Source organism: Polistes dominula, unplaced genomic scaffold, assembly GCF_049000335.1.
Source record: "Polistes dominula isolate Pdom_NZ unplaced genomic scaffold, Pdom_raw_medaka contig_23, whole genome shotgun sequence".
NCBI classification, from domain to species: domain Eukaryota; kingdom Metazoa; phylum Arthropoda; class Insecta; order Hymenoptera; family Vespidae; genus Polistes; species Polistes dominula.
In genome coordinates, this window is record NW_028300963.1 from 1,130,013 (window position 1) to 1,145,844 (window position 15,832).

The 15,832-nt window shown below is 31.2% G+C and overlaps 1 protein-coding gene across 1 annotated transcript in view; it reads left to right on the forward strand.

Moving 5' to 3' along the window:
• Positions 1-15,832, forward strand: part of Cow (Proteoglycan Cow) — a 123,393-nt gene that overhangs the window by 100,881 nt on the left and 6,680 nt on the right. Inside the window, 2 exon segments of the mRNA XM_089172568.1 lie at positions 2,202-2,347; positions 6,362-6,522. Coding sequence (XP_089028694.1) covers positions 2,202-2,347; positions 6,362-6,522 — 307 coding nt within the window.

Here is a 15,832-nt window from a genome sequence, read left to right on the forward strand (position 1 = left end):
AGGTAGGTAGGTAGGTAGGTAGGTAGATAGGTAGGTAGCTTTTGCTAGAGAAGTATAGTGTTGTTGCAGTGGCAGACTTGCTCGTTTATCCGTTTTAATGTGCCCAACACCATCACCACTACGAAATTACGAGTCGTATATTTACAGTTAAAGGATTTGTTAGTACCAAACCAAAATCCTTAAAGCCTAAGAGTAGGAATCATGGTGGTGGTGGTGGTGGTAACAGTGTGATAGTAAAAAAAAAATCAAGAGAATAGAATAGAAAAGAAAGAACAAAAATTGAGAGATAGAATAAAATAGGAGGAAGGAAGTTTAGGGACCATCATCATAGTCATACAACTATCTTCTTCATTCGCCTTTTTTTTTTTTTTTTTTCTTTCATAGAACCAACCCCAGAACGATGAAGGGAAACGAGCGAAGGGACGGGTTAACGAGACACGTTCGTTAAAAACGACGATGTCGAAACGATGATCGTCGGAGAAGAACGTGAGCGTGACAAAAATCCTACCCGATGAAAATGTTCACAACCAACCTTCCTCAATCCCTTCTACCTTTGCCCTTTTTTCGTTAGAAAAGATTTTCATGCTACTACTACTACTACTACTACTACTACTACTACTACTACTACTACTACTGCTACTACTACTACAACTACTGTACTGCTATTCTCCCTTTTTTTTTTTTTTAAGGGAAATACGAAATACTTTTTTTTTTTTTTAATTTTATTTTATTCCAGCTCGTGAATTCGATTTATATATATATATATAAAGAAAAAAGAATAAAAAAGTAAATAAAAAATACTACAAAGATAGACATTGTTTCTTTTTTTTTATGTTAAGCTCTTTGTCATTCAACGAACGTACTACATTGAAAAGAGTTAATCGATTATTACGCGTCATTTTCCAGCGATCTTTTATGAAAATTATTCCTCGTTCGTAACTCTGATCACGTTAACTTACATTTTCTTTTTTTAATCTCTTTCACCATTCATTTCTCTCTATCTCTATCCTTCTTTTATTTATTTTATTTTCTTTTTTCAGTACGTTTCACGTTCGTAAAAAAACCTTCCCCCCCCCTCAAAAAAAGAAACTTTACAAAATAATTTTTATAAAGATATAAGAACTTATAAATTCATTATTGATATTCGAATGAACGAGTTGAATTTCGATGAATAGCAGGTACCTACTTGAAAATATTTTACTGTATCGTATATTATATTTCATACATACATATATATATATATACATGTATACGTAACATATATATACTTATGTATTATACACAATTATTATTACATGATCAAAAAGTGAAAAACTTTTGAACTAAAACGATATTAAAATTCTTCGCGATTTTATGCGACCGTCAATTAGTATACCATGCTAATACATTCTCTCTCTCTCTCTTTATCATTTATTTTATTTCTATTCATGTCCTATAAGGGCCTCCTTTAATTACGCGACTTTCGTTCGAAGTATTTTCGACGAAGTGCCGATGCTTTTGGTGAACTGCAATAGCTAGGAGAATAAAAGAGAACGAGGAGGAGGAGGAGGAGGAGGAGGAGGCAAAAAGGTAAAAAGGGATATGAGGAGGGAAGAAAGGGACGTGGTAAAGGGTTTGGTTTGAAATAGTGCACTTGCGCGCGAGCGCACGCGTACTTTTGAAATTAGAAAAGTTACTACGAGCAATCCGCACGAACCGCAACATTCTAAAAGCCGAAAATTCTTCTCTCGACATTGGCATAATGCGATTTCACGCTATACTGCTTATACATTATTCTTATATATGTATAACTATAATAATACATATATATATATATTTTCTTTTTAGGAAAAAATTTATTTACCCACTAACATCCAATAAAATGTAATTATTACAAATGAAAAGTTTGAATTTGACAATGCAACTTAAAATTCCTTATTTCTACATTATTATTAAAATTATTTTAAATAAATATTGAACGTATTATAGTTTCTATAAAATAAATTAAAAACAAAGAAAAACCATCAGCTACGATATATAATAGAATAATTTTTTATAGTTTTCTCGTATCGATTATTATTATTATTTTCTTTTTCTTTTCATAAGAGCATGGACACGAATGGTTTTTACTAGCGAAATAAAAGGGACGATAAAGTTGACATAATAATAATAAAATATCCGCTTACCTTTATATTATTTTTTTGTTATGTTCTTTTCCTTAGGTGCCAGGAATGTCCCGTGGTGAAACCAACGTTCCTCTGCGGAAGTGACAATCGTACTTACAGCTCACCGTGTCGTTTGGAGTACCATAATTGTATTCACCACACCTCCGTCCACATCAACTGCAAAGGTTTCTGTCCGTGCAAAGGTGAGCAATACTGAAAGATTCTTCTTTTTATTCTTCAAATGAAAACTTCTTTAGAACGTGGCTGGTGATTTGAAAACAGTTGAGACGAAAAAGCGACAGGTAGCTATAAACAAAATAAACAAACTTATTATTTTTACGACGATCATTAAATGTCTAACATTGATCAATTTTTCAAGCTTTAAAAATTTACTTTTCATGTACAATACTAATTATTATTCTAAAACATATGTATAACTAATTAAACAAATTACATTTAAATTTTTATATAATTATTTATTTAAAAAAAAAAAGAAAAACATTACGCCTGTAGGAATGCAACCCACGAGACACACTTTGAAAATGTTGCTTGCGAGCGTCATCTGTTGGGACGGAATCTTTTTTCTGCCCGAAAGATAGGCAACCCGTAATACACGCGTGTATAAACAGTTTGAACTGACAAAAAATTCCGTTCCGGGAGATGGCGCTCGCAAGCGACATTTTCAAAGTGTGTCTGGAGGGTTGCATATCTACAGGCGCATATTTTTATGATTATTAAATAAATAATTAGCAAAAAAAAGTGTAATAATGTTGACGATAAAATAAAGATAAAAGAATTTTCTTAAAGAGTTGGCTGTAATAAATTTAAAGTTAACGGCGAAGGAGTATAACCCCCATCGTATTTACATCTGTTCGCATTTCCCTATGCATCTGACGATATGCTGATTTGCATGAATATTCATAGTAACCCGTTAGAACAATAACAGTCGGGGGGGTCACGCCTACAATACGCTTTACGTATATACCTACGTATTCTAACTTATGTTTGTATTTTGGTATATATATATGTGTGTATGTGTGTGTGTATACGCGTATGTATGCATGTATTATGTATAAATATAGAAACCTATGTAACAACCGATTAAATCAAGAGAGGGGTTACGACGTCGTTCGTGAATATACACCCACTCACACACATACACACACATATGCATACGTACGCCCGTGTGTTAACACCGAATGACAGACAGACAAATGCAAACATAAATGCAACCCTGAATGTGAATATCATGAAAAATCATCGAGTCGTAGAAATGAATGTTTAACGCTCGATTATAATATTCATGATGAATGGTTGGAAATAAAAAAAAAAATAAAAAATACTACGTACGTTGAAAAATATTATTTCGCATCTCGTTGACGGATTTGCAAAACGTAGAGAGAGAGAGAGATAGATAGAAAGAGAGAAGAGAGAAAAACGATAAAATCCAAACGATTTGTACGTTTTTCCCTGTGAACTAACACGCCGTGCCGCAAATTATTAGATCTATCAAATAAATAAAAATAATGAAATAAAAAATAAAAGAGAAAGAGAGAGAGAGAGAGAGAAAGAGAACAAAATTGTCCATTGGCATCGTATTATTATTTATACAACGTTTCGTTTAATATTTCGAAACTTTTGAAAAATAACATTTATATCATTTGAACTTGATGGTTTTTTTTTTTATTTATTATTTTATTTGATTCGACTATATTATAAATGATCGTAGAAAAAAAAAATAAAATTTCTTTGTCAAATATAGTTTTATTTGTTTGTTTATTTTGTTTTATTTTATTTTTTTTTTCATAAACAAAATTTAAATATGAACACGTTATTATATACGAAATAAAAAGGAATGAAGAAATTTTCGTTGAAATTTCTAATCGGTGGTATCATCTTTGGTCTACGTCGTAAACAAGCATGATATTTGCATAATGAGCAACGTCATGCGGAGCAGCATAATGCTGGTTGGTTGGTTGCCTTGCCTTGCTTGCCTTGCCTTTCCTTTCCTTGCCTTTCCTTGCCTTCCCTTGCCTTGCTTCGGTACCATCAAGTGGCCATGCAAAATACGTGTAATTGGATTTCATATGAGACTGCGCGCTTATCCTACGCGAGTATGCGAATATGCGACGAGTATGGAAGTATGCGAGGAAGCAAGCAAGCAAGCGAACGAACTAAGGATTTATTGCACAATTTATTATATCCTTTTTCATATATATATATATAATATTCTCTTATATACAGAGTTGTGTGTCTTAAACATTTACTGAAACCAAAAAAGAACCGAATGTCAGGTGTGTTCTATGCACGAATATGAAAATAAAATGTCATTATGCACAAAGGTCTCTTGTAAAATTTTCATTAAAATGTTTAATTATATTCATAATATTATTGTTTGATAATAGAAAATCATCGTATATTGATAATTATAAAATTAATTTCATATTACTACGATTATTAATCTTTTCAATATTTTTTCAAATCACATTTTCTAGGGAAATTGACTCTAATAATTATTTTTAATTTTTACTTGGAAAAAAATCTATTCACGTTATAATATACTGTTATATAATGAATTTGGAATGTATGCGTGTATGAATATTGTTATATTAGGATTGCAACCACATGACATCTTGCTTTATTATTAATAATGCAGAAAAACACTTTAGTTGAATTTTTGATGATGCTTGACTAAAGCAAATATAAAATTCATTAAAGCAAACTAAAGAGAACTTAGTAAACATTCCTTCTTGGTTATATAAGTTCATAATAAATAAGCAATATCATATATATATATATATACATAGTAAAGTAAGTACATTTACGTGATATTTGAAAATGATTTATTCTCATGTGTAAGTTAACATTTAAATTCTCGTTAGAAAAATGATTTCATTCTTTAAATTATGTCAAGCGAAGTTAATAATTCTTTCTCTCTCTCTTTCACATTTTTTTTTACGTATTTACATTGCCACGACATTTGTTTAAAAATCAGAGCAAAGGGGTGGAAGCAAAAGGTGAGGTGTAAAGGTGTACTGTGTTGCACTGTTGGTGCATGGCTTTAGGCGTACACAACACCAATTCTCTACGAGCAAATGCTAATTTTAAAACGAGGATTTATTTGTAAAGCGGTTAATGAATTGTCACCGGCCTCGTTTCGAGGTATTAACGATAAATAGAAAATTTATCGGACATACATTACAATCGAATCGAATCGAATCGATAAATAAATAAATATAGATATATATATATGTATTTTCTTTTTCTACTTGCATGCATTTGATAAAATAAAAATATGTACTACTATTCTCTTTGATTAATTATAATAATAATAATTATTATTATTATTATTATTATTGTGCACATATAATATATTTCTGTTTGCGTTGGAAACAAATTTTTTTGATCTCAAAATAAAAAGAAGAAGATAAAGAAATAAAAAAAAAAAAAAAAAAAAGAAAAACAGGAAAGTTTCGTTATTATCATTTAATTAATAATTCCATTTTCAAATGAGGGAGAGGGGGCTAATTAAAAGATCAACTCGAAGAGAGAGTCGGTTGAGAATTGAAAAGAATAAAAAAGTGTATGACGAGTGTCACGTAGCAAGTTTTCTTTTGAGGGTTGGAAATAAAAAAATGAATTTGTTAGCCTGCTTCTTTACAGGTAATCATCATCACTACCATCGTATCTAACTCGTTTCACCTTTTCTACGATCATTTTTTATCTTCTTCTTCTTCTTCATCTTCTTCTTCTTCTTCTTCTTCTTCTTCTTCTTCTTCTAAAGTACAATTTATCAGTATTTATGATTCAGATGTTGGTACGTAGAACGAATCAAGTACTTTCATCGGAAAACCAAGAATAAATGAAATTACGCTTCGCCGAGTCGCAATCAGTGTTCCATATTTCCGTTCGTTCGTTCATTCGTTCATTCGTTCGTTCATCCGTTTCGTTTGGAAGCTCGCAAGCTCACAAAACTCTGCTTGCACATATATATTTAGAAAAGTGTATTTATTAACGAGGTTAAAACACAATTTTGTTTCTCATATTCATATTTTTATGTTTATATGTGTTATATGTATGTAATGTTGCTTATTAATATATTTAGAAAAAAAAAAAAAAAGAAAAAAAATAAGGAAAGGAAATAAAATTCATGTATATGTTTTATATTTTTGTTAATTTTTGTTTGTTTATTTGTTTGTTTGTTTGTTCTTTCGCAGGTATAGATTTGCGTACGCATTCGAAGAAAACTCAACAAACTCAACGACAAAAATCGCTCATGGGAAAAGTGGGTCGCAATCATGACTTCACCCTTACACCGAGAGATTTCAACTATGACAATCATCACTATCGTTATCTCAAGTATACCAAGCGTGCTAAGGTAAGTTTAGAAATTATTTATATTTACAAAATAAAAATAAACTATTGTGGGTTGGCAAGAAAGTAATATTTTACACTAGAAAACCGAAATTACTTTCTTGCCAATCCAATATAATATCATCATTATATAAGTTTATGTAGAATTATTAATAAAAATAAATTTCTAATTTTATTTTTCAAGATTTCATTTAAAAATATAATATAAAATAAAGAAAGTAATAAGCTACGTTATTGATAGATGATATATTAAATATAAAAAAAAAAAGAAAATATACATTTATGTACGTAATTTTTTATTACATCGTAGTAAATTGAAATTGTTTTTCTTTTTCTTCTTCATTCTTTTTTTTTTGTCCTATCGCGAAAGCACAAAATTTACAATACTATTCTCTTTATATATATATATATATATATATATATATATATATGTGTGTATGTTGGGAAATAAGAGAACGTAAGTGATACAGGAGAGAGATGTATGATTTATCGGCAACATTCCAATATCCGATTCCGTCTAGCGAAGGTGGTAGTTTTTGTTGCCAGGAAGTTTCGTGGTTGAGAGGGTGGATAAAAGAAAGAAATAGTAGGGAGAGTATTACAGTAGGAATTCGTTTTACATAGACGATAGAAAGAGTCCAAACAGTTTGTTTTTCTAGGATTAAAAAAAAGAAAAGAAAAAGAAAAAGAAAAAGATCGATGGATAAAATGGAATAAGAATAAGAAAAAAGAGATTTTATGTATCTCGTTTTGCGAAGGGTGAAAGAACAAAGAAGAAAAATAATATAACAGGAAGGAAGGAAGGAAGGAAGGGAGGGAGGGAGGGAAAGAGTCCGAAAAGAGGTTAGGTATAGTAGTTATACATGAAAGAAATAAAAAAAAAAAAAAAAGGAGGGTAGAAAAACATATACACCCACATATACATAGTTGATTTCTTCTTTTCCCATAGGGTCGTCGTAGCGTTTAGTATCAAACCGTATTCCGTGTTTCTTCAACGTGCAAGAAACAGCAGTCAGCTTTTTATCGATCCACGTATATACCAAGCACAACCACCACCACCACCACCACCATTACCATCATCACTATAACCAGGGCTTAGCAGGGTCCTCGTAAATTCACAAGGTCGCGAGCTTGAACAGCTTTTTAACCTTCCTCGAGTCTGCTAAATTGTTGCGTATTATTTTTAGTGTCCCCCTCTCATACATACATTCGTATATATGTATATATACCAGGTATATATTTATATATATATATGTATATATGTATATTCTTTTCGTGGCCTCGATAACGCGTCCAGTTTAGAACGAACTTTTTTACTTTTCTCTTTATACACTTCCCTTTTATTTTCTATTGCTGTTTTTTTTTTCTTATTTTTATTATTGTATATATATTTTCCCGTAGGGTATTTTTTCAAAAAAAAACAAAAAAAAACAAAAAAAGAACTTTTCACAAGATACCCTTTAGTTGTTTCCTCCTTGTAAACATTTAATACGATAAATTATTGCAACTAACAACAAGGATTTTCAACTTTAATAGGATTTTTCTTCTTTTAATTAATATTTTCATTTATATATATATATATATGTAAAGAAAGTGTACTTTCTTCCTTTGTGATTACGCGCGCTTTCATAAGTAGGAAGGTAGTAGGAAAGGCGTTATGTGTATAAACCTAATTGGATACACAAACAAAAGAGACAAAGCAAAGATGTAACGTATATGGATCAGAGGGGATATAAATAAGAGAGAAAAGACGTTACATATACAAATCAGATTAGATATTTAAAAAGGATAGATAGATTTAATAGACTAAGAAAGTGAGTGATAAAAGTGAAGAATAGACATAATTGTCGTTTTTCGTTTCAGGTAATATTATATTATTCATTTTGTAAATATTGTATATAGGAAATAAGGTTGACATAGAAATAAATTCGTTTCAGAACAACACTTTGTGCTATTCTTGACCGTTTTGTTTGAACCATTCCTATTCTGGATTGGTTTTTGGACAATTCCTATATATTTTTTTTCCCTACTCTTGTTGCTTTTTAATAAATAGAAAAAAAAAAAATATATATATATATATATAGAAATATTATCTCCTCTATTTCGCGAGATTAATTCTAAATGCTTTGTTAGAGAACGAGATTATGAATAGATCGATAAATAATTGTGAACAAAATAACGGAAACAACGTGGTTATAATCTCTCTTCCACCGATAAGAGATTAGATTTGAGAAGATGCATTATATTAATCCTTTTTAGATAGAGAGAGAGAGAGAGAGAGAGAGAGAAACAACACGAATGCATGTACAAATGCAATTATTACGGTAAATTTATAACGATATCGCATTAGTTTACAGTCAAAATCAATAATATAATAATAACAACAACAACACGTCATGGTATTGCAATTACAAGTATAGATATAATATTGCGATTGATTTATTATTATAACAAAACGTTCAATCACACAAAAATATATTATTATTAAATATCTCGTCATTATTAAAAACAAATAGAAATCAATCGACGAATATTTGTCAATGATAAATGATACAATAAACAAAAAAAAAAAACAAAAACAAAAATATGAACATTATTAAAATGACAACGAGTGAATCAGTTTTGCAATTGCAAGGTTATAAAACTAAGTAAAAAATGGTAGTGGTTGTGTTAAAAAAAAAAAAAAAAAGAAAAAGGAAGGAAGGTTGAGTTGTTAACGTCCGATGGCCCTGACGAAGTACTATCACAGGAAAGGGTTTTTACTTGAGAAAAAGAGAGAGAGAGAGAGAGAAAATAAGTAAGAGTATCGTCGGAAATACTCGTCGGGAAAAGGGAACGACGACTACGACGACTACGACGACTACGACAACTATACGACGATGACGACGTTTGCGCTCGTCTTCTCTACACTTTACTTTCTCCTTTTAATTTGGGCTTTACTAAACGAGAACTCCTACAACGTGTGAGAGAAATAGAGATAGAAATATATATATATAGAGAGAGAGAGAGGGATGATAAGGGTGAAGAAGTGGCGGTGAAGGAAGGAAGAATGGGTTTGCTCTTGTAGATGAAGAAGGAGACGGTGAGGAGGAGGAGGAGGAAGAGGAGGAAGGGAAAGGGGGAAAAGGGGGAGTACTGAAGCGAGCTAATCGACGAAGATTGCCAAAAGTAGTGCAAACGTTTCTCTCTCTCTCTCTCTCTCTCTCTCTCTCTCTTTCTCTTTCAGTTGGAAAACGTCGTCTTCTACAAGCTCTCGTTTTCCTACTACTCGTTTTATTCAACATTTCTGCTATCCTCGTTTGTCTCCTCTAAATCCCAACCTTCCTTCCCCTTTTACAACTTAATTAAATCAACGTGATCGAGGACGTGCATTTCTCCCTTCACCCTCCTCCCTTATGCCTTCTTTCTCTCTTCCTATTTTAAGAAAACAATTCTAAATCTTTTTTTCTTTTTCTTTCTTTCTACAAAAATTTCATTTCATTCAATACCAATATCCGTGAGAATCTTCATTTCGATTTTTCGATCGAGTTAATTGCGTGCGTTCACATTTTTTTTTGTGTCTTTTTAATTCATTTCTTATCACACGTGCACACGTATTATATAATATAATAAAATGTCGTAGAAAATGAATAAAATTGATTTGTTTTTTTTTTTTTTTAAATAGGATATAAGTAATATATCGTAGAATATTTAGGAGACAAAGAAATGAATTTTTTGTGGGGGGAAAGGGAAAAAGATAGTCAACAAAAACAAAAACAAAAAACAAACAAAACAAAACGAATTTAACGAGAAATTAACGTGGATATAACGTTAATCGACTTGGACAGTGGTCAAAAGTGACTGGCACATTATTTTAATGGCCGATTCTGGGGGTTGTAACCGAGCGAGTCCACGCGAAAACCAGGACTAATTTATTTCGATTCGTTTCTGCAAGCCACGCAATTATCGCAATACATGCGTCCGAATTGCATACGCGATCGACCTCTATTGTCTATCCTTTTCTCTCTCACCTATCTGCACATGCATTATTGCATATATATATATATATATATAACGCCCTTGTGAATCTACGATCTTGTTAATTAAATTGACAAATCCAGTATCCTCTGCGATATCGGTCTCTCGTACCACTAACATTAAAGAGTGAAATAGAATGAGTGAATGAGTGAGTAAATGAGTGAATGAGTGAGTAAGTGAGTGAGTGAGTGAGTGAGTGAGTAAACGTTTCCACCTATTCCCATTTCCACCTCCTCCTCCTCCTCCTACATATGTATATGTAAACGCTGCTAACCTATTCGCGGTAACGTACCTTGAAAACACGTGCATGCATATCTAGATCTATGTGCACTTGTTATACGTGCGTGTATCATATGTGTATGCGTGGAATATGCGTTTAAGTACCTTTCGATTGTTCTCATTCTCTTTCCAATGAACTAATTGTCAATAAAAAAAGAAAATCCGATACAAGCTTTCGATAATCGATCTTTGATCAATCCCGTTCTAACAATTCAAATAATAATAATAATAATAATAGTAATCGTTGAAAGTTACGTTGTTGAACTTATCTAATCTTTCGCATACCACGTGTTCTTTCTCGTCAAGTATGCTAATTGGATATCGATTCGATTCAACCTAATTGCTTCGACACACTCCTTATATTTCTTTCAAGATAGTTATTCGAGATTAGTATAGGAATATGTATATATATATAAGTGATAATAGTAAATGATTGTAGTAGTAGTAGTAGTAGTAATGGTATTAACTATTTGATAATTGAACATATAGGATTAAAGTCTGTAGAATTATTTCGATTTCTTTCGACACGCTAGATTCTCATTCCTTCGTTACAATTCGAATCCGTTCGGATCATTATATATTTATGCTCGACCTATGGGTTAGAATAGAACTTTGTTACATTATTCAACATGATTCTGAAACATCGATTGACGTTATTGTGCAAGAATAATAATGATTCCTTTTCATTCTCCTTCCCACCCACCCACTCACCACCCCTTTTATCTTTTTTTCTTTTTTCTATTTAGGTGAACAAAATTTATTGGTTGGCACACGATGATAACGTTGGAATCTATGTATTTTTTTTTTTTTTTTTTTATGTTATGTTATAATATAAAATATATATGCATGCACGCTTGCTTGCTTGCTTTTATGCGAGTAGAAGAGAGAAAGAAAGAAAAGAAAAAAAAAAAAGCAAAAAGGTGTGAAAATAATCGATGAGATAAAAAAGTACTTTTCAAGATTCTTTTCAAATTTTGTTCTCCTCGAATATTTTTCAAACACTTTTTTACTTTTACTTTGGAAGAATAAGAATCGACTAGTACTTTTGGTCACCGCTGACGGATAAGTAATTTAAGTTTTCTAACGGCGTCTCCATTCGGTTATCTCATTTCCATGAAGTTGGGTTGGATGCTTCTGAGCTCGTGAAAGGATCAGTTGAGAGAAGAGAAAAGAAAAAGAAAAGAAAAAAAAAAGAAGAAGAAGGAAAAGAAGAAGAAAAAGAAGAAGAAGAAGAAGAAGAAGTGTATGAGTAAGAAAGAGAGGTTTAGAACAGACAGTATTCTGAATCGAGCTTCTCGGATCAGTTCAGAATGAATCCAAGGAAGTTCGTTAAATTATTCCTCCACTCTGTGGTAATTAATAGTTATTCAGTTTCGTATTCGCCTTGTGACGTAGGAATCTCATGAAATGTACAAAGGAACACGTGAATTAACTTTTCCATTCTTCTATACTTATATATATATATATATGTTTCTTCTTCTTTTCTCTCATTTGTTACTCTATTTCTAAGTTCTAATATCTTTCTTAGTATTTAATACATAATTATGACGAATGTTAATTAGTTCTGTCATTTAAAAATATCACAAGATTATACACAGTTCAAAAACCTGATACGTAATTAATTCATTATTAACTTTGACAATGTTATTATCACTAATGATAACATTATTACAAACTACATAATAACATACATACATACATATGTACAATAAATGTATTGTAATAAAATATATTGTACATATATTGTATAGTAGTATAATTACTATAATAACATTATTACGCTAATAATAATATTGTCACAAATATTTCATAATAGAAATATATAAATAAATCTATTATAAAATATTATAAATTATAAGAAATTCTTTTTTAGCTTTTTATACGTCACATATCTTTTACATGCACTCGTAAGATATTCAAATAAGAGAAAGTGTCATGGGACGTATAAAAATAAAAAAGTAAAAGAGAGAGAGAGACAGAGAAGGAATATATATATATATATATATATATATATATGAGATTAGCTTTCTCATATTTTTCGTATTTTCGACGAATTTTAATAGAAAATTCGAAAGGTTCTTCTCTTACCATATCGACAACTTTATTGGATATAATCCACCATTCTAAAAATCCCTACGACAGCAGCCAATGTTAGAGTATTGGTACTTCCTCGTGGTAAACTGAATGTGTTAGTGATAGTAGTAGTAGTAGTAGTAGTAGTAGTAAAGGATCGTACGAAAATCGTTAAAAATATGAAGGTGACTTAGGTTCTTTATTACCAGATATTTTATTGCGTCAACGCATCTCTTTCGAACTTTTGATCGGATTATTATTATTTTTTTTTTTTTTATCTTTCTAACATTTTATATCTTTGGTAATAAAGAACCATCCTCCTCCCTTCTATTGTAGTTTCGATCATAAAATTTGAATATTGTCATTTGATTTTTATGATTATTCGTGGCTACAGTATATTCAGTATTTATATTATTATTTTTATTATTATTATTATTATTATTATTATTAATTATTAATGTGATAATTTTATTTGACAAATTTGTTTATAACGTATTCATGCAAATGTTGGTAATTCGAGAGTACAGGGGTTGAATTTTAAATATATTTCACGAAACATAGAAATTCGTTGAGTCATTTTGAAAACTTCTATGTACATAGAGATTTAGGAAGAATGGCATTCTAGGAAGCATTTGCTCGTTACAACGATGACCATTAAAACTGTGGCAAGCGTTGCAGCTTTCATGCTATATATATATATATATATATGTTTCGCATTTCGCTTCTACAACTCCTTACAATAGTAATTTAATTTCAATGGTCTGACTGAATTTAGAACAGAATGTAAGTGTAATAATCCGAACTTATAACATGGAAATGATGAAAATGATATTTAATCGAGAAAAAAGAGGAATAAAATTAGGATTAATGTTTTTACGATAAATAATTAAGAGTATAATTAAAAGAAAATAAAGAAAATGATAGTAGTAGTAGTAGTAGTAAGTAGTAGTAGTAGTAGTAGTATAAACTTAAAACAGATCGAACGATACGAGTAATGCCATCTAACGAGACAAAGTAAGAATTATTATTTAAATTTAAAATGTGTGTTAGTGACTTGTTGTGTACAACACACGTTCAACGATAATACTATGATATTCTTCTACATTTTTTTTTCTTTTTTTTTTTTTAATATTATTCATTGCATTCCTTTGTTTGTTTTATTCTTTGTTTTATTATTTTACCAAGTTATCCTTTGTTTTATTCTCTTTCAGTTAACACCAGGTAACGATGTGCATGTAATTCGCAAAAATATTCGTCCCTATTTTCTTTTTTCCTTTTTTTTTCCCTTTTTTTTTTTCCCCTGTAATCCTTCCTGCCGCTCGGTGGTGTAGCATCATAAAATTTCAGGATATAACACGCCGTTGCACCGTAGTTATTTCTCTATCTCTTTTTCTCGGTTTAAAACAAAAAAAAAAACAAAAAGAAAAGGTGGTTTGAACGTTTTAAATTCGTTATAATTTCATGCTTTCTAATAATTTAACATTCAACGGGACCCTCTTTTGTCCCTACAAAGCGACACAACACACACAGAAAACTCCTGTTCCCCTTCGTTTTCTTTTTTCATCGTTTTTTCAATTTTCTAAATTATATTATTACTCTTTTACCAGAACAACAAACACGATAATTATATTAATGAGGAAGAAAAAGTAGAAGAGGAAGAAGAAGAAGAAAAAAAAAAAAGAACAAGAGAGAACGTGAAATAACTCGGAGGAATTTCTTCATAGGTTGGTTGAGGGGATTAATTTTCTCATTTCACAGGAGAGAAGAGAAAATCACGTTTAATCATCGAAACTTTTTAGGATCCTGCAGAACGAAATAAGATTTTCCTAGGATTAGTTTTAACATTATATAGGATATAAACCTTTTGCAATATCAGTTGTCGCACGTGGTAACAATTTAAGTAAGGTTTATTTTGGCTTCGGATAGTTTGCTGAGTTTACTATCTCCTTGTCATGTTGTGAATCACACACATTGTCTTCTCTCTCTCTCTCTCTCTTTCTTTCTCTGTCTATCTTTATCTTTTATCTTCTCTCCCTAGTTCCCTTTTTTTTTACTTTTCCTTTTAGTTTCTCATCTTTCCAATTTTCTCCTCTTGCACTAACATTATTACGAGTCTCTCTTAGCCTTTGCTATATTTTATCTTGTTAGAACATTATGATGCTTTTATTCCTTTTATTTCTCATACATACACACACATCTACTCTTTCCCTATAATATATCTTTCACTCCTTCACACATACTTCTACATCCAATTATTACCTCTCTAATACGCATACATATATACACGAACATATACAAGTATTCTCCCTCTTTCTTTTACTAATACATCTAATTATTCTCTCTCAAACACAAATACACATATACTAATACGATCATTCTCTCTTATATTTGTCGTACTTTCTAACACACACATTTATATGTTCTCTCTCTCTCTCTCTCTGTCTCTGTTTCATTCTCTTTGACCTGTCCCTGTCTTTCTCTGATTCGCTCTTCTGTTGGATCGATGGAAAGATGAGGGTGGAAGAAGAGGATGAGGAGTATGAGGAGGAGGAGGAGGAAGAGGAGGAGGAAAAGGGGTCTCTCTGGTGGCTAGTCAGGGGGAACCTTTCGAAAATACGTATGCCATCCTTGTGGCTGTTATAGTTCGATCAATCGGACGTTGAGAGGAGAATTCCACACTCGAAAGACACTCATCCTGCTCGTTATGCGAAAACGTATTTGCATTTTATTTGCATACCGAGCGAGAGACAATATGAAGGGGACCGACAGAATGATACGAGAATGAGACGAGAGAACTTTGAACGCGTTTCGAAAACGAAAAGACGATTCTATGTTTGCTTTTTCTCGATCTAACTTCTTTCTTTCATCTTTTTCTTCCTTCGTGAATTTCATTAAAGAGAAATGCTTGTTTGGTGTTTTTTTTTTCTCACCCCTTGGGACACCCA